At 43.0% G+C, this 25810-nt stretch overlaps 2 protein-coding genes across 2 annotated transcripts; one reads left to right on the forward strand and one right to left on the reverse strand.

Moving 5' to 3' along the window:
- Nucleotides 1-953: 953 nt before the first annotated feature.
- On the reverse strand, nt 954-6409 carry hrasb (HRas proto-oncogene, GTPase b; the record flags this gene model as incomplete). Its single annotated transcript, XM_079223744.1, has 5 exons — nt 954-1249; nt 1499-1623; nt 2817-2976; nt 4550-4728; nt 6299-6409. The coding sequence occupies 4 exons, from the start codon at nt 6407-6409 to the stop codon at nt 1504-1506; spliced, it is 570 nt and encodes a 189-aa protein (XP_079079870.1). The 3' UTR covers nt 954-1249; nt 1499-1503.
- A 9717-nt stretch (nt 6410-16126) lies between these two features.
- On the forward strand, nt 16127-25104 carry lrrc56 (leucine rich repeat containing 56; the record flags this gene model as incomplete). The annotated part of the gene is made up of 12 exons (XM_079224140.1): nt 16127-16291; nt 16804-16891; nt 17450-17510; nt 18705-18801; nt 19272-19469; nt 22017-22194; nt 22288-22518; nt 22724-22791; nt 23417-23559; nt 23822-23979; nt 24203-24337; nt 24962-25104. The coding sequence occupies 12 exons, from the start codon at nt 16127-16129 to the stop codon at nt 25102-25104; spliced, it is 1665 nt and encodes a 554-aa protein (XP_079080266.1).
- Between the last annotated feature and the right edge of the window lie 706 nt (nt 25105-25810).

Raw genomic sequence — 25810 nt, forward strand, 5'->3', positions numbered from 1 at the left:
TGACTGTTGAGACTTTCCTGGACCCTGATTCCTGAGCCTTATTATCCACGAGGAGTGATTCTTGCAATCTAAAAATAGCCGTTATCACCATGTGGTAAATAAGAGCTGAACAGCATACACTTACCGTAATTATATGCAAGAAAAATCAACCGGTTGTCATTTTGTCTAAAACCATAACCCGTCATTGTATGAATGTACAAGTGCAGGGCTTTCCTCCTATTTTTACAGGCAACCTTCCTACAGACACAAACCCCTTCCCAGGCCAAAGTAAAACAAGTAGCAATGAGAGGTGGTTAATTCCCAAAATGTTGTGTAAATTGAACAGTAAATAATCTTATCGCACCAGAACCTACGTACATTAGCCATTACTATTATTATTATTATTATTCCACAAAGACAACTCTGACTGTAGCAAATAAAACATTTAAAAGGAGAGAAGGCAGCTGAATTCTGGAAATTTATCTATCTTCATATCAAGAAATTCCAACTATGTCAGGCAGGTCGTGAAAAATGTCAAGCCAGGTGTCATCTGTAATAAACGCCCTTACTCACATATTGCTCTGTGACTTTCAAATTCTGCAATCACAAACAAAACGTTTCATATCAAAAAAACAAATCAAAGATTTTGTACAGCTAGGCTAACAGTTAAACAACAAATTATAGTCATTCCCATGTCAGCCTCCACCCCCTGTATCCAGTATAATGAAGGGTCTACTCTACACAGCCATTCAAGGGAAACCAAAGGCAGGTAGAGGGCGATGTGGGGTGGGGGGGGAGGGAGTATTCATGTTCCAGTCCTTTCCATTTAAGTCAGTCAGTTCTTCCAGTGGCCAGGCAGGGGGAGTGGAGTGGCTTTCAAGGTGGGAGGAGGTCAGAGACACCCCCTTTAAGACCAGTGTTGAGACTGAAAACAATAAGTTAGCAGGAAACTTGTTGAGCCATCCAGCGGGACCACACTGGAGTTGACAAAGAGTCATTAGTGGTGTTGCTCACAGGTCGACACGTGGACCAAAAGAAAGGGGCCGGACCGGACTAGTTCAGATAGCCACATGGGCAACAGTCCAAATCCCCCTTTCCATGAAGGTCTATGGTTCAGTCAGCTCTGGTGGTTTCCTTGAGAGCTTTTGCTTCAATCCTCCTCTTTTTGAAAAAAGTTTATGTTTCATCATTGAGTTGTTTTAACTTTCTATCTTTAAGTCCATGCTGCCACTACGCGCCGTAGCATTTCTCCTCAGCATGCAACAGTCAGCTGGGGAAAAAAATGACAGATGGGGGGAGGGGAGAGAGAGAGCGATGTTAGTGCCATTTTATTGTGTCTGGGAAAACTGTGACACAGTGAGAAGTTAAACTGAGGTTTCACATTTATTTTTAGTCACAATGAGAAGTCAAACGCATAAAAGAAGACATGCCGATGTTAGTATAACAGACCAATTTGGACTTTCCATATCACTGTGTAACTGTCAAAGAATAAAAATAGATTTCTGGAAATATGTCTCACCTGCATCACGACACCACACAGCGACAGCTCATACAGTCCTGCCCGCTCTCATCAGGTGGGTTCAGCTTCCTCAGCTTATGCTGTCTGATTTCTCTAACCAGTGTGTAGAAGGCATCCTCTACTCCCTGTAAACACACACACACACACACACACACACACACACACACACACACACACACACACACACACACACACACACACACACACACACACACACACACACACACAGGTTGCAGAAAGATCTGGTTAATTGGAGTACACTGAAGACACCCCTTATAAAAGACGGCAAACCTCTCAGGTGTACTCAACATTGAGAGGCCTGGTAACATCACCATGGCAACCTGGATATTTCAGACACTGTTAGTCAAAATATCATTGTCACTAAAAAGAAGTCAGTCACTCAGTTCTTTACATACTCTTCTGGTTGAATGACGGACTTTCTGCGGGTGCAATGATGAATGCGAGCGACTGTATGTTCCTCCTTAGTGTGTGACAGTGAGTCAGAGACAGTGGGAGCTGTGCAGCGACTTGTCCTGATGAAGCCGTTCACATACTGGAGCTCTGCTCTCAAGCCAAGGTAACCTGGCTATGAGTCACTGCCTGCGGCATGATCAAATATTTCCAGCAACACAAATAACATCATACCACGGGCCATTCACTGCTCTTCATGGGCATGAATACGCGTATAATGTGTAAAACCGCAGAGCCTATACTGGGACACTGTGATAACTTGTTTACTACAGTATGATGGAGCACAGGGCGAGTTCAAATCTACATAGAATCTGCATTTTGTGGCTTGCAAAGATGGGAGGAAAAATGAATAGGTCCAGTGTGTATGATTAAGTGGCATCTAGCGGTGAGGTTGCAGATAGCAACCACTGAATACCCCTCGGCGTACTCCTCCCTCTTAAAACCAGGGTATCTTTCAGGACCATCGCCTCATCTACTTTCGGAGCAACGGAATTCAGACTGTGGACCTCCAGCAATGTTGGGAAGGTTACTTTTGTAATGTGATGGGCTGCAGATTACTAGCTACCATGTTATTTTGTAATTAGTTTTTATCCTGAAAAAATGGAATAACTAATGTAACTTATTTAATTTGATGACTTTTCGAACAAATGTTTTAAATGAAGTATGATTTGTCTATTTTACCAGTGGTGGCTTGTGAATAAAAATGTTATCTTAAAAACAATTTATGCCTGCTCTGGATGGGAATGAACCGTGTCTGTGTGTGTGTGTGTGTGTGTGTGTGAAATAGAACTGAAGAACAAAGTGCATGTATAGTGTTGTCGGTGTGTTCTTCTTGCTCAATGCCTACCTGTCGTGTTTTGGCAGAGGTCTCGATGTAAGGGATGCCGTAAGAGCGGGCGAGTTCCTGGGCTTGCCTTGTGTCCACCGTGCGTGCCGGGAGGTCACATTTGTTTCCCACAAGCACCATTGGGACATCATCTGAGTCCTTTACACGTTTGATCTGTTCTCTGTGAATTGCAGAACAAGAAAATGTCCATTAATTGACATTGAATTGTAAAAAACTGGGCGTTTCCTGAACCCGAACCCGGCCACTGCATCTAGTCAGTGACATATCTCTTGCCTGGGATCCTCCCTGCTTCATAAACAACAGCAGCTCCACCACTGGAGAGCAAACCACCCAGGGAGCTCTAGGACCCTGAGGAAGCGCCAGAGCCCGCCGGTGCTGGGCTGTGCTGCACTGCTGAAGGAGGGATGTGGAGAGGAAGGGAGGGAGGGGGAGGGATGGACAACAGGCAGGCGGCGAACAGCATTACCTCATCACTACAGCAGCCAGCGCCAAACGCTAGGCAGCTAGGGGGAACTGACAGAGAGGAGTGGGTCAGATCAATCTATCAGCTCAGCCCTTCTTCTCCCGAAGCCACAGTGCAGCAGGATGCATCCGCTACAGTCAGCCCTGCCCTGCAGTCAACACTGCAAATGGTGTTCATGACCACAGTTGCTCTGAGTCTTGATGTCAAAGCAGACATGTTTCAACCATCCCCTTGTTATATGTGGTTGATGCAGCTATTTATAAGTCTAACAGGCATATTAAAAATGACAGCAAACAATAAAAGACGATATAGTCTTGGTGCATTCGGTCTAATAATGCCGGCTGGTTTTAATTAAAAAAGGGGAAAAAAAACAAATCAAGATGCACTGCCCAGTTTTATGCAGATATCATGCAAGTATGTGCCAATGGAGCAGAGGTTTTGCGGAAATGCCTCGGACTATTTTTGTCAGTAAAACGACCACAGATCTTTAAAAAAAAACTCAACAGCTCTAACCGGACCACCACCTATTCTAGTATCCAATGAAAGATCCCTGCATGCTTCCACAAGGTACACAATGGTTTTACAGTGATATCAGCAGTTTTATCAGCCGGGCTCAAAAAAAGGCTAGACTGCAATGGCAGCAAGCCAAACAAATATGAATATAAGAAACAAAACACAAAAAACTGCAAACTTGTAGAGGAGGTGGCAAAGTTAATATGCAGCCTTTTTTACTTGCCACATGCAAGACTGGCAAGTGGGTGCCTAATGTGATGAGAAAGACAAAATGTGGCAAAGAGAGCGAACACTGTCATCTCCAGCTGAATCTATCCCCCCTCCCCCTCTTTTCTCCTTCCCTGTCCTTGAAAGTGCTACCTCTCTCCGCTCCTCTAATTGAGTCAGGATCGATTTCATTGGCATCGTGCTGTAATCCTCCAGTTGGGGGCTAAGCTTTCTTTAGCTGTGTTAAACGCTACAGCATGACATCACCCAACTACTGCAGCGAGCTGGCACACATACGCATACACACCCCTCTCTATCAAGACCTCATGGGAGTCCCTGCAACACACACTGAATATACACAGAAGCTTAGAAGAGAAGTAACATAAATGACTTTGTCTCTGTCCTCCACCCCAACTGGTCTGTGAATAGGGTGAATACTTTTCACATCGACAACAACATATCTCACAATGCTCTACATCCATGTCACAATTTGTGGTACCCCTGCAGCCTAAACCCAAACCCTCTTTCTCCGCCTCACTCTCATACACACCTGTACTGGTGAATGTCCTCAAAGGACTTGGTGTTGTTGATGGCGAAGACACAGAGGAAACCCTCCCCTGTCCTCATGTACTGATCCCTCATGGCGCTGTACTCCTCCTGACCTGCAGTGTCCAGGATGTCCAGCAGGCAGGTCTCCCCGTCAATCACAACTTGTTTCCTGTACGAGTCCTGTAGAAAAAGGGAGAAAGTCAGAGATTGGGAGAGGTGGTAAGGATGTATGGGTGAGCAACCTGTAACGAAAGTCAGGCACAAAACAGAGGGCTCAGGTGGAATTTGAGGCAACTGAGGTTGTTACATCCTTTGCCACTGAGTAATAAGCAGCATGTCCATATATAAAACAAAGATGTGATGTTGATTGAATGTCTATCAACTGGTATCTGTTAACAATTCACTGTCCAATGCCGGATAAAATGAACAGCTAGAAATCAGAAGAACAGGGTATCGGAGCCAATGTTTAGCCTTCCAACACACAGCCACAAAAACACGGAGTGCTGTCCCTTTGTTTGTCAGAGCATAGGGGCCAGGAATGCCAATACACAAAAAGGACATTGTCTGGTCAGAGGCAGGCGTGGTGAGAAAGAGAGGGATAGAGTGAAGGAAGAAGAGGAGAAAACATTCTCACTGGCTTCGCTCTCTTCTTCACAATGTCTGCAATATTTTTCGATGTATTGTTTTCATGAAAATATAAGAATTACAGAAGCGCACACATTTCTTCTTAAAAGAAAATCAGGAATTTCTTTCAAGCCTGACCATTTGGAGAATTGAAACAGACATTTGATTAATTCAATTAACTTGATTTAGACTGAGCTGCTTTCTCAGTAGGGCCCAGACAATATTGTTCAGGAGTGACTGTGGGGTTGGACTTTCTTATTAAAGGGTTTTAATTATTGCATGCATTTCTACCACATATATGTAAAAGTGGTGGACAACCACGCACAAATACAAAGGGGAGTAGGGATGGGTATCGTTTGGCTTTTTTCCGATACCGGTGCTAAACCGATACTTTTAAAACGATACCGGTGCCTAAACCGATACTTTTTTATTGACAAGGCAATTTTAGCAATTTTAGTATACTAGATAATAAATAAACACATATACAACACTTGACTTCAAACTACAGCCTCAAACCTTTTAACTTCAAACTATAAAAATCTATATTTAAAAAAAAAAAAGAACAGTCAGGTGGCCTGAACTCGGAGACTGTTGGATTCTACAAACTGCTGCTTTACTGGACTAAACGTCATCATTAATATCAACTGGAGAGATTTGTTCCAGCAAGCTGAGGACGGACGTTCAAAAGCTCGTGCTCGTGTCTCCAGCGATCTCTGTGTGCGCGCGCTGTGTGTGTGAGCGCTGGAAGCCCCGCCCCCTCGAGCCCCGCTCTGCATGGAGGCAGACAGAGAGCAGAGCAACGAGTGTGCTCTGATCCGCTATTTTAATAATCGTTTTTAGCGTGCGGGTACCGTGCTACCTTTTTAGTATCTATATACCGTGCAACTTTACAGAGTAGTGTAAAAAAAAAAAAGTATTTAAATCGGCTCAGGCACCGGAAGGAAGCACCGAAATCTGCGTTGCTTTTCGGTCCGGTAGGTACCGGGCGTGTTGGTTCTCGGTACCCAACCCTAAAGGGGAGCTGGAAATTATTATTAATAAACAATAAAACCAACCATTGTTTACCTTCCCACCCAAACACCAATGTGTAGAACATGAACATGTGTAGGACAGAGGAGATTCGTACCTCTATGGTTGGGTCATATTCATCCACAAAGTGGTTCTGGATTAGCTGGATGGTGAGTGCACTCTTGCCCACGCCTCCAGCTCCCACCACCACCAGCTTATACTCCGTCATCTTTGCCGCTGCTGCTCACCACACAAACACCACTGCTGGAGGGGAGAAAAAGGGAGAAAGGTGCAGGTTAGCACAGCCAAGAAGCATACATTACTGGGTTTAAGCAGAACAACAGACACAGGCAATTTATTCTCTGCCAATGGATTGCTATGATGCAGCCCACAACCATCGTTGCCCAGTGGTTGGAAACATCAGTGTTTTTTGTGTATGTGTGTTCTACAGTGAGTGTGTGTGGTGGGAGCTAAGATTGAGACCCTCAAAGCGGAATGTGAAAAATATGCTGAAGGTACTCAGTGTTCCAATGCACTCACGCTCAGTGTGAGCAGCAGAGTGCGTCTGCGACAGCGAGGCAGAAAAGAAGGGGCATGACACCGGCCGACTGGTCCTCGTCACTCAGACTTCACAATACAGATGCCTTCCTTTGAACACATGGTGACAGACACCAGTGCAAAAATGTCAAGTTAAATGTGTAAAAAGTTAAATATCTTTCAAAAGGATCTGTATCATATTTTCTTTCAACCCATCACTCTGCACTATTACAAACAAAGCTAGGCTTTTTGCGATGACCTGCTATTTCCATAGGGTTCAATCCATAGTACCAGAACGAGAGGCCAAAAAAGGTTTTTATGACTTCAGGTGCCTACAGTTGTCCCCTGTGGACACACTGAAGCCACTTAAGAGGTCGAGTCGATGTAACGGGGCGGCCCTGACTATAAATCAAGGCATGTTATAAAAGAAACTGGTCTGTCTCTTGAGAAAACATAAGTGATGTCCATTTTCTGAAGGTTAAAACTTATACAACACAGGTGAATTTACATAATGTCATGGACCTCGAGGGTAACTGAAAGTTACAGGAAAAGTAGAGCAGTTCCAAAATGGACAGGTACAATGTTAAGAACTTGGAATGACATGCAAAAGTCTGCTTAGTCATCAAAAACATTATCAAAAAACTTTGCCTTTGAATGTGTATTTTAATACTCACAGTGCTTAACATCAAATAAACCATTTATCAAAAGCAGGTTTTGAAATAATTTAGTAGTGAATGGGTATTTTCTCAGGTTGAGATGTTCTAGAATGGTTGGGTATTACACCTTCATATAGGTGGAGATTAGCAGTGAAGAACAACTAGTATGTTACCAGAAAGACCAGGCCTGCAAAAAAAATAATTGGGAATTTGCAGAACATGCCCTCACAATGCCAACTATCGAGTCAGCTGGAACCACACATGCAGCCACAAAAGACAATACAAAGACACTCACAGAGAGATCCCCTGACATCCCCAGCACCCTTACAACATTGATGGCAAGGGAGATTCCAGGCGTGTTGAATCAACGGTTAACAAGGGTGTGTTCACTCCACTACATACAGGGGCAAAGTGTGACTCAGCTATTTACAAATTTACCACAAAGAAACCAAATCTATGATCCAAACATGACCCGGTACCAGCCCTCTGGTAGACATGATTGTACATGAGTCAGAATCAGAAAGAATTGAGGCCATCATGGAGACTTTGTAAGATGACCAAACCTACGGCTAACCACATTCATGCTGGAAGCCCATTGCGCAAGAGCTGGAGCCTCCTGCGGTTATAGCTTCAGTTTGACATCATGCAGACAACAATGAGTAGTCGGGTGATGTCATCACAGCAATGCCATCTCTGATATCAGAGGTCAGAGGAAAATCACTGGAATTCCTGATCAACCCAGGAGGGGCAGTTTAGTTTCACTTTCAGTTTGACAGTAGTGACCAGAAACTCGACTTCAGGCATTGTCATGCACTTGCACTTTGAATTTAATTAAACAGTGTCTTTGCCACTTTCAACACAAACTTACAGAAATGACATCTGAATCATATTAAAACAGTTAAAACATCTGCATCAGCCTAAAGTAGTCTTAAAAATCTCTTCCTCAAAAGTAGTATGTCTCCTGTCCCGTACGTCAGAGTAAAATAAGGTCACACAGGGTTAAACATCTCGGTCTGTTCATCGACAAGAGTCTCATTCTCTTGCTGAATGTTCCTTAAGTGAGCTCAAGAAGAAAATCACTAACCCACCCCACCTGCTGGAGTGTGTAATCAATCTGTCAGGATTTCAGGGGCACCACGGGTCACATATGCTGTTTTACCTTTTCCAGGGCATCAACTGTCATCCCTAACATAAAGTGCACTCCAACGTAGCACTGTTACGCAAACTCCTTGCTCACGACAGAGCCGTGGAGAATGAGCAGAACTCATACACCCCTTTTTATTAGGGCTTTGTCTCCCAAGAGAGCACACACACACACACACCTGAAGTGAATCTTAAACTCAACTGTAGAAAGAGAGGAGTAACAGGTGACATGAACACAGCCCCTGGACAGTTTAATGGAAGGACAACAAACAAAGCATCCAAAGAAAACAGAGTGAAAAGTAACAGAAATGCACCTATAATTGTCTCTGGCAAAACGGGGGCGTACCTCTGTAAAAAGGTTGTTTTAATTGTGTCTGTACTGCGTGTAACTGTGCTGATGTGGGTACATACTAAGATTAGCCAAGACTAAGGCTGCCTGTTAATGATTGACAGAGACAAGCAGACCTGCTAACAGAACACAGCCTTTTAGCTGCTCACAGACAGACAGACACACACACACACACACACACACACACACACACACACACACACACACACGCGTTCCTGCAGCCCATAAGCTATTGCTCGCCTTAACGGAACAGGTAGCTTTGAACACCGTCACCAATATCAACAATGGCCTCCTTGTAAAAACACCCTCGCGGCCATAGTTCTGAAGCACAACAGGTGAGGAATTATCCTGAATTTTCCATCTTGTGGCCAAACATGTAGCTTGCCTTTCCCTCACTGTAAATAAATCAACCTGGTACACAGTGCAGCACACCTTGGTTGGAGTACAGAGATCGTGGCAGAGCCACAGAGCCAGCCGCGCTCCTCACAGCCTCCTTTAACCAAATAAACAGCAGCAGTGCGGAGAGACTTGTGCTGGGCAGACAGACGCTGGAACACCTTTTGGTCACTGTAGGCAACGAGCTCAACCCAGAGCAGGGACACCAGAGCTGGCTTAATATGATGGCACAAAATAACATGTTAAACTATAGAGTGGTCACTGGGATTAGCAAAAGTGGCCTTTCAGGGAATGACGTGTACCGATTATGTTTCATCAGTGATAGAAACACAGACACATCTAGCATTGGCAGAGCAAACATCCAGTATTGGTCCGGCCGTACTTCAGCAATTTTGCTTGATAATGGGTTTCAAATATCAAAATTAGGTCAACGGTATTATGTTAATTATTTTTCTGTTGATTGCCTAATTAATTAATTGAGTGATGGTTTTCACAATAGCATGGATTACACACAATTTGAGAGACTAATCTATAATAAAAGTAATGTTTACTGATTTATCAGATCTTCTCAGTCCTTCCAGCATAGACACATACCCCCAAATATTACTCATGTTTAAGTTTGATCCCTGCTTCCCTAGTATGCCAAAGCAATGATAAATGTTCATCATGACATATTCATGCATTCAAACGCATACATTTTAATAACAAATATGTGTGAAAATGTACCAACACTTAAATCCTAAGTAGAAGCCTGTTCTATATTGTTGAGGAACTTTTACGCCAATAAAGTGCACTAAACTGAACTGATGAGATGAAAAATATAGGACAGACACAAATAAAGAGAAAAATGGAGATTGACACCTGCACGCTCTCACACACCCACAGATCTCCAGATTCTGAGACGGTGGGTTGCCGCATTTCTTCTACATAACCAGATCTCAAGTGTACACCTGCCAAACAATTGAAATGTACAGCCTACAATGGGAATTCAACACTCCCGCGCCCGCTACTGGGAGACTGGAAGAAGGAAAACAGACAGCCGTGCCATCTCTTCTCAAACTAGGCCAAGTCAGCAGCTGATTAATAATCCACACATACATATGGAGATGAATAGCTAAATTAATCATTGATAGTGATGCTGTCGCTTTCCAGGAGCCACTTGTTGTCAGTAGGGCTCATCCAGAGCTGGTCTTTGTGTGGACAGAGAGGTGGGATGAGGACATAGCCGCTGGGGATCACAATCAATCTTCTTACAAATGTCATCCACACATGAAGCATTTGTCAACTTTTTGTCAAACTTATTTTTTTTTTTAGGTTCCACACACACACACACACACACACACACACACACACACACACACACACACACACACACACACACACACACACACACACACACACACACACGATTATGCCCCTATAGTGGAGTTTCCATATTGTACAGTAATACCCGTCAGTGCATGGTTAACCTGCAATTTTTTGCCCCAGAAAGTGCACCTGTAAAAACATTACATACAAGCACGATGAAGTCACGCAACGTGACTTGCACTAACAAGTCAGCTCAATAAAGGTTAATAGAGTAACTTCCTGCTACCACTGTGCCAAATACTCAACTCAGACACAGGCTCTGGCCGCTGTGTCATCTACAAGTCGGTGACCTATTCCTTCCCAAAGACCCAATAATCTTTGCGTAGCTTTTCCCTTTTTGATGAAGGAGCACTATACAGTATGTCTGTGTTTAGGGTTATTTATAGCTCGCCACCTCCAGCCTGGGAAATTAACAGTTCGTTTTGAAACCCTAGAGCCCCGCCTGGACCAAGAGGATAATCTTACATGACAGCTTACGGAGGGTGCAAGTATGGAGCAGCGAGAGGGGTGATGGGAGGAGAGTGTCTGAGGGAGAGGGCTACTTTTACTATATGCCAAAGGCAGAGAAAACCACAGGAGGGAGGGGTCGACCTGGGAACTGAAAAATGTATTTTGAAATCAATAACGAAAATGCTTTTTCCTAGCTAATTCAGATGCATGGCTCTGATCACTACTGTCAATAAACACCTTTCACTTTTTCACTTCAAAAACACATGATGTAAGAAGCAGGGCACATGAATGGCCATCTTCCACAACATGCATTCTGCTCTCCATTAAAATTCTTAATTGGTTAAAGAATCCATACTAGCAGAGCCACAAGCCCACTGCAGAGATAATAGATTTTTAATGGAGCAATGATGGTAAGAAGACCCTCTCTAGGGAGGTATCGCGGTCGAATACTGAGACTCCAAGACCCCCCACCCGCTCTCCAATGACATCATCCTCCTAAACAGCATCCAAACATAAGCGTTGACCGGCAGCTGAGGAAACACTTCTACTCTCTGAGGCCAATGAAACACAAGTAAGTGAGGACTTCAAGCTATTCTTATGAAGTCTATCAATTCATTGATAAATCTAGTTGCCAGACTATAACCCTTTAAAACAGGCACTATCCATTCAAGACCTCCTCTAGGGTGGGAAGCCAGGAAGAATACCCAAACTTAAATGAAACTGTGATTTTGCTCAGAGAAAATCCCTTAATAAACAATTCCTCCACCCCACATGTTCTCCCTTACAAACATTTATGTAAAGAGTTGCTGTGTGCATCTGTGTATATGTGCATGCTTAAACAAGCTGCTCTTAAAAAGGCACTGGACTACAAGTGACCTTTTCCCCACTGGGTCAGCCTTCAGCTTCTCGGGTTGGGTGAGATGTTGGCGGCAGCAGCAGAGATGAAAAGGCCAGCTGACCTCCACACAAAGACCCGCCAGTTAGAGGAGCCATGGGGCTTATAAAATGAAAATCATCAGTGGTGTTATCATTTTTATTGTTAATTTTTACAAATCTGAATAATGAGTGAATCTTGTCCAGTTGTTTTAGTTTGGTAGTGCATGTGAAAACACTCTAAACAGAAAGCCTATTGTGGGTCACATAACCTTAGCTGCCAGTCAACCTGTAGAAGATCCCAACAAATGTTCAGTTAATTCTCCAAAGAAGAAATAATTAAAACCAACCTCCCTCACCTAAACACGTAGCGGCAATTACAATATTGAGATACGAGTATGACACCATACGCGTTTAGAATGGCTCACTTTCTTAGGTTGACTTTACCCAGTTGACACAGCAAGCACTAAGCCCACGGCATCGGGAAGGCGATTTATGGGCGAGGAGTGCTGTAAAGACACCATTACCCTGCACCAAGCAGACTTAGAGCTGATGGCAGTGTATCCGCCATGGAGGAGCGAACACGAACACGAACACACACAACATAAAAAAGGAACAAATAGTCAAATCTTTAACGTAAAACAGACAAGTCTGATTTTTACATTTTGATTCGGTTACAGCCTTAGTGTACATATGAAGTGGGTATAGGCAAATGTAAAAAAAAAAAAATACTACAATCTGGTCTGGTAAAATCAGAAAAATTACATCACTTAACAATCATGTAACCTTTAAAACCGGGAAGGCAACACTTATGCCATATTTAAAAAAGAATCTAAAATGATATCTAGTCTGATATTACAACATTGACATCAGTGCCTAACCCTATTTTCACTATGCCAACGGGTACAATCTAAACCTCCAGGAAGAGCGTAAGGCATTGAACAGATTTGACATAGTGGCCAAATGGTGGAATTACAATTCCAGGGTCTATCACGTGTTGCCAAAAACAGTTTTTCCCATGGACTAACATAGGGAAAGAGACATCAGTAACTATTTTTAGATTATTATTATTTTTTTAGGTAAATAAACTTCCCAGTATGAACACATAAATAGACCATATTTAAATCATGAGGTCATAGAAGTTGAAAGTTGTTTGGGTCCACTTTAACAGAAAATAACGCAAAAATGTAAACACTTTCAAAAACAAAAGTATGCACAAAAGCATACTCATATATACATACATACATACATACATACATACATACATACATACATACATACATACTATAGTATATACTTGCAAGCATAAAGATCCTACGCCATCGATACGTCTCAAACTGACACATTTACCTCCGGGTGAAAATTGTATGAAAAGTTTGAGATTTGCTAATTCTTGGTCTCCAGAAGAGTCACACTTATTTTGGCAAGCGGCTGGGCACCACCCCGGCTACAGCTGTCCAGAGAAAAGGACAGGAGATTAACATCACACCTCTAACACTGGCTGGACCTTCTCCAGCTGCTTTCCAGCTGCCTAAATTCTTGCCTTAATTCTGAACAACGCAACCAAAGCTGATGTCACATTCACACGACTAACACTGGACCCCTAATACCGGAAGTAGTCGTGTGTACTCCATCCTACAGGATCATGGAAGCACTACACAGTTGTACATGCTACTCATATTTTGGACAGCAACAGTGATATTGTGGTGGAGAAGAAAAAAAAAGAGGAGACATGGACAGCAGGCACAATCATATGCCAATAAGCCAACAATAAACACAACAGTTGCTTTGTTTTCTAAGAAGGCTCCAACCTGAATGCTACTACTAATTTGAGTGATGAAAACGATGCTTTCTGCCAAAGACTTACGTCAGCTTGGGATGGGTGAATTGTTTCCTCTCTAGTCCAATAGCCCCTATGGCCATATTTTTGAATGATGGAAAATTAGAGTCGTCATTGCAATCTTTTCCCATTTTCAAACTCACTAAACAGTTTTAAACAGCGAGCTTCCAGAGAATAAATAAACCCCAGTCAGCTCTATAAATGCCTTGTAATGGAATCTAACTTCCGCAGTGATACATTCAGTTTTTACTCAGTGTGACGGGGCGTCACCCTAACGTACTCGTCTGTGTGGCCACTATCGGCAGCGGCAACCTCGTACTCCAGTGTCTTTACAATGGTGTAAAAATAATACCAAAAAAAAAATACATGCGACAGAAAGTAAATCCCCAGCTATTGCTTACATTTGCATACCTTCGGTTTCTTTTTTCAAAACGAGGTGATGGGGAAACCCACGGGCGCTGTGAGTTTTTTTCCTCCCATAACCAAGTTAACGTTACAGCACCCGAACTCAAGGGAGACTGTTTATCACAACAGATAAACCCGAGGTGTGGGCGACATCCACGAGGTGTGGGCGACATCCACGAGCTGTGCGACACCGTCAAACGTTACGTGGAGCCCGGGACTTGAACGCAACCCCTGAGTTGTTGAGCCCGACAGATAAAAAAAAGCTCGCCGGGGCGGTGAATTAAAATGCAATGATAGCTAGCTAACGTGCTTAAACTGTGGACCGCAATCTCCAGCGGTGCCCCCCTCCCAAAAAAAAAAAAAAAAATTGAAAGCATTTTTTTTTAAGCGGTACCATTAGGACAGAAACAGCCACTGCCAACATATTTCGGACACAGGAATGTGAGCTGCATACTTACAACAAGCAGAGGTCTAATTAGCTGCAAGAGCGACGTTTCGTCTACCGGAGAAGAAGAAGAAGAAGAAGAAGAAGAAGAAAAAAAATCTTTCAACTCTGTTGCCTCTCCGCTGTATTCAGAAGGACACAAAATGTTCTTGGTCCGCTTCCCGCCGTCTTCGGATATCTACACCTTATTATATCCGATAAAGTGTTCAGTTTTCAGTAGCTACAATGCACCGAGGCATTCATTGGTTCTGGGTAAAATGAGCCCGCGTTGAACAATGTGCTTCCACAGAGAGCAGCGGGGATGAGGAGTGTCGAGCCCACGCCCAGCGCTATCAAACATAGAACCGCCCCGGTTACTATGCATGTTACTGCTGCGTTCACGGACTGTCGGACATATAGATACTCCGTAGGGGAAGACCAGCTGACTCCCACTATTTACTTTACTTAATCCACGTTTACAGTGTCAGATTAACGTGACAGAGAAGGAACCCCTTCACATTTCTGAATGTTGTGTTCGTGAATGTCAGTTGTATTATATCAGCAGTAGCCAGGATTTTGAAAATAATGAGGTCATCAGTCAAAATCCCCCAGCACAAATCCACCCCACCTGAGGAAACTAACCACCAACCCCAACATAATTACATTTCCTTAGTCTTATTTTATTGTGGCCTAATTGTTGTTTAAAAAGCCCTCTCGTCATTGAAAAGCATGCACAAATGATGGAGAATATTTAATTTGTGTTACAGATAAATTGCCTTAATGTCCATGTTAGGGTGTGAGGAGCATGTAGTTATTTAGTATGCCTTATAGATAATAAATCAAATATGTTTTAATTTCCACTCTTTGTTTGATCATTCTCTTTATCATGACACTGCATCAAAGTAGCTCTGTCCATTATCGAGTTGTCGTGAAAGCATACATTTCCAAAAGCAGAGCATACAAATGAGCATTTTAAGGTAGCACAAGACCAGGGTAGACAGGTATTGTAGTAGAAACATAGTAGAAACATAGACTGGGGCTCACGAATTCATCTTTGATAATGGTAACAATTATAGACTTGAAGCAGCATAGACTGGCTAAAATAGGATACCCATGAGCTAAGCCTTAACCTCAAGAGTTCCACTTTTACACGTGCACTACATTTCCCAGGGTGCCACTCTGTGCCGTATCCAGGAAGTCGACTGTGGTTGTCAAGCAAACTTTTGCTTGTAAGCAAAGTGCTCTGTCTGTAAAATGTGTGGATGTTTTTAGTCTGCATTTGCCTGCAACAGCTAAGTATATCTTGTAGATAAAACTACTATGTGTAATGTGTGTATTTGCACCCCGCATCGTGTCAATCTTTAACAACAGCAGTTCAGGCTAATTCCTATGCGAAGTCAACGCAGTTATACAAGTTAGTGTCGATATTAGTTTTAACTCTTTGTTAGAAAGTTATTCGAGTGTTGATTTTTTTATTTATTTATAATCTCAGGTAGCCGTGAGAGATGAGTTGCTGTCATGTGTCTGTGCCCCGGGAGGTCCGGCCCGGCACAGCACGGGTCCTAGTGACTGAGCTGAGCGGATCGGGCCACATCAACCCGACCCCTGCCACGAAACCGCGTGGGGACAATAAATCGGCAGTGGAGCTTTACCTCTCTCAAGAGAAGCTGGTAAACTATCCCAAACGCCCACAGGATACAGTCAGTGTTCATCCCACTGATACACCAAGTTCTCCATTGTCTTTGTCTGATACACGAGTGGCAGTAGGGGAGGGTCTGTGTGGAGACTTGAGGCTTACATTGCACATGTCAGCATGGAGATAGCATTTAACCTCTACTGTATGCATCCTCCCTTTGTTATGTGTGTATCCCAAAGACATAATTATGTTATTACCCTCTCTCATGGCCTATGAAGTGCTCTATGAACAGTAACTAGAGAAAAGGCAGCACATGCTGTGCAGATTCCTGTTTCAAGGTGAGGGGGGCAGACAGAATTATTTCACAGACTTCACATCATTTGTTACATCAAAGTCATAAGTGTATATGTTTAAGGTAGGTGGATGATGATGATGATGATGATGATGATGATGATGATGATGATGATGATGATGATGATGATGAAACTATGGTGCATAAAGACACAATCTAGTACAGTACATGCTGTTAATTTCCGTCTCTCACAGGAATCGCTGTGTGGAACTCGGGATCTCTCTCACGTAACCTCGCTGGAGATCTGCGTAGACACGCAAGAAAACACACTGGGAAACTTTGGTAAGATATACAGTAATTAAGGTATTTGCAAATATAAATCAACTATTTCAAACCATATGTTGTATGTGTACTCATGAGTGCTCACTGTTTGTTGTTTGTATTGGTTTTATTGTTTATATCTAGTGTTTCTTGGTGTCCAATGATGACTCATAGTAGATGCTTATAATGACCCCATGGACAATCATCGACCACAACTCGACAAGAGACGAATAAAAACATTGCTATGACGCACACAACGTATCCGTACTAGATTTCCTCTCAGGTGTGCCAACCTCAGTGCGGGATGAAAGAGCTCATAATGATGAAGGAACACTTCATTAGGCTCACCTTCCTCAGAAAATTCTAGATTGCACAACGAGTGCAGGCATGACAGAGCATGGTCTATGCATATGTGAGTCATGCTTAGGTGCTCTTCCTTTTAGCCAATTGCGTTGGAATGCCTGATGAGGTGAATTTGGAGGTAAAGCGGGAAGGCCAGTTTAAAACCCAATAAATAACCACCCCACTGTGACATGAGAGTGAGCGCAATGACTTTTTAAAAATCTGATCATCTTGCAGGTGCCTACTTGCCCAAGCTGGTGAAGCTCAAAATGAACAACAGCACCATAATGTCAGTAAGGTAAGCACAAAGTTACATAACACAGAAACCATCTTCTAGTTTTCTTCCTGCTTTGCATTCTTTAAAGGCAACCTGTTCCGAGGGGAACACACACAATCACACTCATATCATGTTGACATTACCTACTACAGATTCTTCAAAAAGCTGCAAATCCCAAAACCAAATGTAAAATGTGATGTCAAACAAAACTGATTATGTTCCACTAACGTACGCCTCTTGTCACTGTATGAAAATAAAGCTAGCAGGTCCAGGTCTTTCCAAAACAGGAGATGTAACCTAGAGCAGAGATCAATGCATGGATATTACTGTCATGCTTTACACTGTTCACATGTGGGTTAGAAATTGGAGGCCATAAAAATACTTGGGTTTGAAGCAGGATAGCAGGTCAGAAGTCCCCGGGGTGTGTGAACCTGATAGGAAAGAAGTGTAGCATGGTTCAAGTGCAGGTGTAGGGCTCTTTTCTGCTTCTGCCAAGGTTTTCCAATGGGGAATTGTAATACAATTTTTCTGTATGGAAGATGCATGTTAGTGCTTGTACACCACAGATGTGGTGTTCAGTACAGTCTTAGAGCTAGATACACATGGAGAACAGGTTCACCCACTTGTCTCACAAAAGGACACAGAGGGGTTTGAGGAATATCAGCTTTCAGATTTGTCCACTTTGACAAGTCCCGGAAAAAAGACAGGAAATATACACAGCTTCTCCTGAAGTGTGCCACCACTTTCATTGCAGCCACAGCTGTGTCATCAAAATCGCATTGAAAAAAAGCAATAAACCTCCAGGATGAGACACACAGGTGGAGAATTTTATACCCGAGAGACCGCTGAGGGATAAGAGAGTACACACAGAAAGATAGGGAGCTGTCTGCTCCACCCTGAGAGTAGCAGAGCAGAGCCAGCCGGACGTGCACTGCCTCTGATAGCATTTCCTGCTCTGGGCTGTGGGAGCTGTAGTGGAGAGGATGTTACAGGATTTTGATGCACAGACTGAGAGTCTGCTGGAAGGGTCAGAGCAGAGGTGTGTTGTAGAGACAAGTGAGAAGGAGTGGAGAGACCTGCATATTGGGGAAGAGAAATGAGAATCTAGCTTCAGTAGCCAAGAGACTGGATAGCCTTTCCCATGATTCACTGTGTTGTGTAACTCCTTTCCCTGCCTCTAAAGCATGTTTGTGCATTTTTTTCCGGTCTCCTTAGAGACCTGGGAACCACCCTCTCCCACCTGCAGGTACTGTGGATGTCTCGCTGCTACCTCCAAGATCTAGATGGCATTTGTACTTTAACCTCCCTCAAGGTAGAGTTTGTAGGTTACAAATGGCTCTGTGTTGGGGTAAAAATCACAAGTGCATCACATGTGCCATGCTTTCCTCACTTCCTCGTTTCTATGTTTAGAATGTAAAGATTAAAAGAAAGAAATGAAGACATTCTTGGACAAATTTATCAAATTGTTTCTTAACTTTAACATTATTTCCATTTGTCATGTTGCACTGGTGATACATCTTCCCATTAGTTAAACAAAGAAGACTGCAGGACATTTCCAAATATACTGTATATATACACAGCAAATATTGCAAATTCCTAAGTAATGATGATGAGGTTGATTAGCGATCAGAGTTATTGTAAGTCTCCGTCTGTATCCACAGTATTTCTGTATCATTGACTTAATTCATTTCCCGTCTGCTATTTTTTAAATTTGTCTAATCACACATTTTCATCCGCTCTACCAATCACCACCTACATATGTACAACCTCTCTCTGTTTCAGGAGTTGTACGTGGCCTATAACAATGTGTCAGACCTGAGTCAGGTTGGCATGCTGGAGAACCTGCAGCTGTTAGATCTGGAAGGCAATGACGTGGATGACCTTGTCCAGATCCAGTATCTAGGGTTGTGTGGCAAACTCCAGACACTCACCCTGGAAGGAAACCCTCTGTGTGCTCACCCAAACCCCACTGCCACCCAGGTACGGTAATGCTCTGCTAATGTTGTTAAATATATATATTACATGTGATTTGTCGCCACCTGCAAAAAGAGTTGGCACTTGAATAAGGTAACATAGATCACGGTGAACCCCAAAGTTCTTTCACCAGACCTATCTTTGTGTTCTTTTAAGGCTCCTTGTTTGCACTTTGTGATTCAGCAGACAGAGATATTTGACAGTGGAATTGGAGACATCGGGAAGAACCAAAATTAGCTACAAAAGTTATGTACACGTCTGTACGGTACATTCGATCAGAAAGTATTTCAAATCAGCAATTGTCACCATCCAAGCATGATGACCCGTTTATGGACCATGTTTTCTGTGCATGTGTCTATATGTTGCTAATGTCCTTATCCAGATTAACATGTAACAACAGAATACACCAAAAGAGCTGGATCATTGCCACCTGAAGTAGCCAACACCAAGTGGCACAAGGGTCAGAGTCACAGCAGTCTGACAAAAGATATATTTAAAAAGAAATAGGGAACGATTGAAGCTGAATAAAAAGCTTGAGCAAGGAGCTGGCCAGAGTTCCTCAAAAGACGCCGTTGTATTCAGTTGATGTTGTAAAAGCAAACTTGCAAAAGCAACTTGCTTGTAAATGATGACGGTATCGTTCAGTTAGTTGTCTCTCCTGTGCTAGTGGGCTGTCAGCCTTAACAACTGTGTCAGATAATGACTGAAATGTAATTAGCATGCACTGAGACAGGAAAGTATCGGTGATCTCACTGCTCTGCATCTGGGTCTTTGCACCTGATAGGAGAGCAGGAGGCATCCAAATAATGAAACATAAGTCATCATGACACAGACAGAATGTTATATTACTACATTGCAGAGCTATTGGATCTCTTTCAAAACTGGTCAATACATTCGTGTTTGGTGGGTAAAGCAGCTCACCGTGGGCCTCTTCAGTGCTACTGAACGTAGCTTGAAATACAAAGTAGGAGCTGCATTTCCACCTTCTGCTGATCCGAGACACAGTATGCTGTGAATTTTTTGGGCCACTGTGAATGTGTGTATTTACACCCACTAGCAGAGCATTAATTAGGAAACTAGGGCAATGAGGGTAGATGCTGAGCTGAATATGCATTAGGCCTGTGCTTTGTAGGGACTGAGGGGTTCTTGGGTTTGCTCTCTTGCCAAACTATCACTCCTCTTGCTCCCTCTCTTTCCATCAAACACACAAACACACACATCCGCTCACTTCCTCTCGCCCAGCCCTCATTCTCCTCCTCTTTTCTCTTTCGCGTCCACCCTGCCAGCCTTTCACTCTCGTTTTCATTCACTGCGTCTGTGTGGTTTGTTGAAGGGCAGGGGTGCCGAGCTCTAATTTGATCACTCAGTACCTCAGTCATTTACTGGACTCTCTCTCTCTCTCTCTCTCTCTCTCTCTCTCTTTCTCTCTCTCTCTCTCTCTCTCTCTCTCTCTCAAAGTAAAGTTCCACAAATTCAATAAAGTGTCACAATGGTTGAAATCGATGCAAAAAGAAACAACGAAGGTTAGCTAATGTGCATTATATTGCTCTGATGCTAGTAACTGTTGACACATTTAGAAATGTCCAGACTGTTAGTGTATCACTATTAGTGTATCACTGTTAGTGTATCACTGTTTTGGTTGACTAAATCAATACTCACTTTCTTTTTTTGATGTGCATCGAAATGATTACCTTCATCTGATATTTCCTTTACAACATATCCCGGTTCTTTATCATCCGTAGGGCATCATGTGGCCCCTAATAGGTAGTTATGCATTACTTAGCATAGCTAAAGTACAGTACACTGTCGCTATAATGGAATATAATTTAGATTACAAATGTATTTTTTATCTGGAATCAACTGGAGCAGCAAACTTCATGAAGTGGATCAGTCTATGTCAGGCACTCATCTGAGTGGTCTGATCATTAAATTAGTCTTTTATATATAATTGTCACTTGCACATAAACTGAAACCAATCAATGACCACAGCAGGAACATGTGCACAAGTAGTGTTTTTCATACTGAATGCAATCCTAAAAAACACTTTATGTGGCTTTTAGTACAAATAGTGCTCCATGCCATTAAGATAAATATTTAATCTGCATAAAACAATGGATCAAGCTCATTTAGCGAGCTGGTGGAAGTAATTCAAGTGAAACAAAACAGTACTTACAACATCATCTCATCTCTTAAAAAGAATGACATAACATGAGTTAATATTGACAATATCGTGAACTGTAAGATGTTTTATATTTAGTTTGATGTGTCACAGGTTATGTACGAGTACACTGAAACTGTCACAAGTTTCAGTTTGGCATTTTTTCCACAATGCATCAATCTCTACACATTTCTCTTTCAATGGATCCATATATGAAACTATTTGACTTTCTTGTGTTGATCATGAGTACTAAGGTGTTACATAGCGTACACTACTGTTCACACATTTAAGTCACCGTTTCTAATAATACTCTGTTTTTGTCTCCTTCAAACACCTGTCTGTCCTCTACATTCACTCTGCCTCTCTCTTTCCGATGCTTCCTCCCTTCTACTCAGACGGCAGACTATAGTTATCGGGCTGCAGTGAGGGAGTTGGTCCCTCAGTTGCGTTACCTAGACGATTTAAGGGTGGAGGAGGACGGGCTGAGCTCCAGCAGCACCATGGGAGAGGACTGGGCCATTCTCCGAGACTCCATCAGAGACTGCAACTCCTCTCAGGCAGCTACTGAAGACGGTGTGTGTATGTCCATGTTGTTTTGAGTGATTCGATGCAGACCAGTTAATTACAGCTCTGTATTTAATGGGCCTCTCCCTTTTGTTTTTGTAGAGGAGACAGCAGACAGTGCATATCCTTCCAGCCGACCCGGCTCAGCCAGGCGCCCTGCTTCCAGCCGCTCCTGCATCTGGCCCCTCTCGTCAGCCGGCTCCAGAGCCCACACTGGCTCCAGACCCATGTCAGCGTCCAGGCCTGGATTTCTCACCCCTCCTGGATCTAGACCTGGTTCTGCAGACTCGGATCTGGCATCAGTAGAAGCAGAAACCAGCATCCTTACACATGGTTAGGCACCATGGTGGCTGCTTTTCAAACCGATGTTTCGCAACAAACTCCACATTTTATTTCGTTTAAGCAACAATTCCTTTTCTTTCTCATGAGCATCACCTTGCAGATACATTTTCTAATCTCGACTCAACGGTGCCACCAAGAGGGCGTTCTTTTGTGTTGAACTCACTGACATCCTTCTCTTGTCTGTTGCTTTATGAAGGAGCTGGCAAGATTGTCTTCTGTGGAAACCCAGTCCAGGCTATTCGAGCAAGGCGAGAAAAGCTGAGGGTAGGTGGTGTGTGTTGGAATAAGGAACAACAAAATTCCTTAAATCATGTGAAAAAGCATCTTGTTCATGCAAACGCCTATCTGTGTTAATGACATATCAATGTTTATCCACACCAGTCTATCATTTCTTGCATGCTGTCTCCCATACAGCAGAGCATTTAGTGTCAACTGAGAGGCACAACAAGCTTTATGGGCTTTGGCAGGCCATTGTGGCTGACTGACACCACCAGCTCATCTCTTTAATGTCATGTCAGTATAAACAGAGGGAGCTAATTATTTGCAGGTGGACAGAAACCTGAGAGGACAGGCACAGTGGTGGGAGGGGGATGGAGATGTGTTAAGGGTGTAACAGTGTCAGACTGTCTTGACAGATGGGGCTCTCGCTGCCAACGGCATGTTATCTGTCATACTGGCATAAACACACCTCTGCTCTCACTCTGCCTTCTTCTTACCTTCCCCTCCTGTTCTGTCTGCCCCTCTTGTGTTTGCTCTCCCTCTCTGTCTGACCATTACTCGAGCGTCTATCATTAATTAATGCACTCAGCTCTTAGGCCTCAATTCAGTTTTGTTTCCTAGCTTCCTCTTCTACCCCTTATTCTCTTTCTCCCTGTCTTTGGTCTCATAGACTGCACCTTCCAGATCTACTTTCACCCACCATGACCTTCCCATCCATATACCAGAACACACGTACGACCTTGAGGAGACTGATGTTAGAGAACGCGTTGATGTTTTTGCGGAGCTTAGAGCTTGGAGGGAGCAGCACCGCAGGTACTAACTACTTACACACCTCACTCCTTTTTTTCTTAAGCTGGAAATGCAATTAATGATGAAGCGACTGGCTTGTGGTGATACACTCCTGTATATATGTACAGTCAGCTCTATGGATAGCAATTGAAATATCTGTTTCCAACTCAGAGAGTTGGGGTAAAAAGGGAACTGAATATCTATCAAGGATTCTTCTAGCCAACTGGGCTTCCTCTGCAGACCATATGGGGGATGAAACTCAACATCTTTCTACGTGATTTTTCAGGCGTCTCCAGGCCATAGAGACAGAAAGATTACCACAGGTCCTGGCTATTTGTCACAGTGATGAAGAAGAGGGGGGAGATGATGATGATGACGAAGAAGACGGATTTAGTGGTGTAAGGAAGCACAGTAGTGATGAAGAACATGGAGCGGAGAAGCATCGTGACAGACAATATACTGCCTCGCCTGATTCCTCTTTCCAGTTTCTTTCCCCAGGTACATACACATTGAATGAGCATACTTGCTGTTGCTTAAGTAGAGACTGAGAAACAAAACATTATAATAACCATCTATCCATAATAATATCTCTAATAAAATGAAAACAAAGATATAACACCTTTATTTATATACTAACACTTTTTAAATGATTTTGTTTTGTTTTCAGCCCTGCATCCCAGAGAAGCCTTATCCCCTGTGCTGGCTGGACTCTCCCGGTCCCCAGACAGCACACTGTCCCCTTCTCCCCCCCACAGTGCCACACGAACAACTGGAGATCACAAGCCACCAGGGCTGCGTGCACGTAGGCTTCGACTCAGCCAGACCAACTCAGAACATTTATCTGATTTCAGCAGAGTAGGGCGCTCCCCTGGGACAGGTAGGACTGCTGGAGACACAGACCTGAAACTCCAGAGGGTCCAGCAGTTGACTACGACCGCCGAGCCTCTTTTGTTCCAGCCTGCATACATACCCCGCCCACCTCCAATAAGTGCCCTTGATGAAGGGCTCGTGGGTTCATGGTATGGCATTAGTATAGTATATCTTTATATACCAATGTGTATGTTATGCAGTATAAAAACAACATATTTCCCTGTGCTTTCTGTTTGAAGCATCTGTATATTGTTTGTAGTTTGAATGGTTCCTTATTTACTTGGAATTAAACTGGTGATTTCAATACAATTCATCGGTGAATGTTTGAAAAACATCGCCATGTTTTTTTTTCTTCAAATGCACAATGTCATCATTTTAGAATTTAAGTTTTCAATTGATCATGACTAGTTGTACTGTAGTTCGCACTGTAAAAACGTTTTAATTTAAACTTAATTGTTCATATTGGGTGTTACTAAAGAAAGGTCCTTTGTCTTTCAGTGCAAAGATGGACTTATCCAGTAAACAATCTGGCAGCAAACATCTTCAAATCCCTCAGATGTCCAAACTCCTGGACAGACCAGCGATTACCCGTCCCCACACAGCCAGAGCAGCTCTACAGAAACATCTCCAGCAGCACACAAACCAGCCCTGCAGAGGGAGCTCACACCCAGACTGACACCCCAGTGGGCAGATGTTTGACTGTTTGTTTTATCTGTATGATCAGTGTGACATTCCCTTCAGAACAGAGTGATCACATGAAGGCCATTAAGGGGTGTTCCTGTTGTTGGCTCACTCACAATAAACTTTGAGATGGGTTGGAATTACCGGTATTTGGCCATATGATGTTTTCTTTCTCTGTCTTTTTTTTAATGAAGATATATAAGATATAGAAAGCATTCTCAGAAATGCTGGGACTGACCAACACACCAACATCCAGTGAACTCGCAGTGCTTTAACATGAGTAATGGAGTAATTCATATGAGTAACAGAGGACTTGCTATACTGAGATTGTACCTATAATGCTACTGAGTTGGTGGTTTTCTGGTGGCTGCTTAAGCTGGATGAAAAATAAAGGAGATGTGATTACACATTTGCATTTCTCAGGTTGAAACTTAAATGCTACATTGTATTTTGTCCAAATAAAAAAGCTTTTTATATTCTCTTTTATTTAAACTGAGCTTTAAGGTTGATGAAAGGCAGAGGATCATTTGAGATAAGGTTTCCTGCAGTGACAGCGATTGTCTCGACATTCATGGTGTAGTAGGCACACTTTGACACTTGAAGGCGCTATCAATAAACGTTAAATCAAAAACTCATTCCACTGTTTCAACCAAACAATCCTAGAAATCCACCACCTTGAAACATACGAGTCATTCCCTTTGTTGCCTGTTTGTCCACATCCAAG

Source organism: Taurulus bubalis (genome assembly GCF_910589615.1).
Source record: "Taurulus bubalis genome assembly, chromosome: 9".
NCBI lineage: Eukaryota > Metazoa > Chordata > Actinopteri > Perciformes > Cottidae > Taurulus > Taurulus bubalis.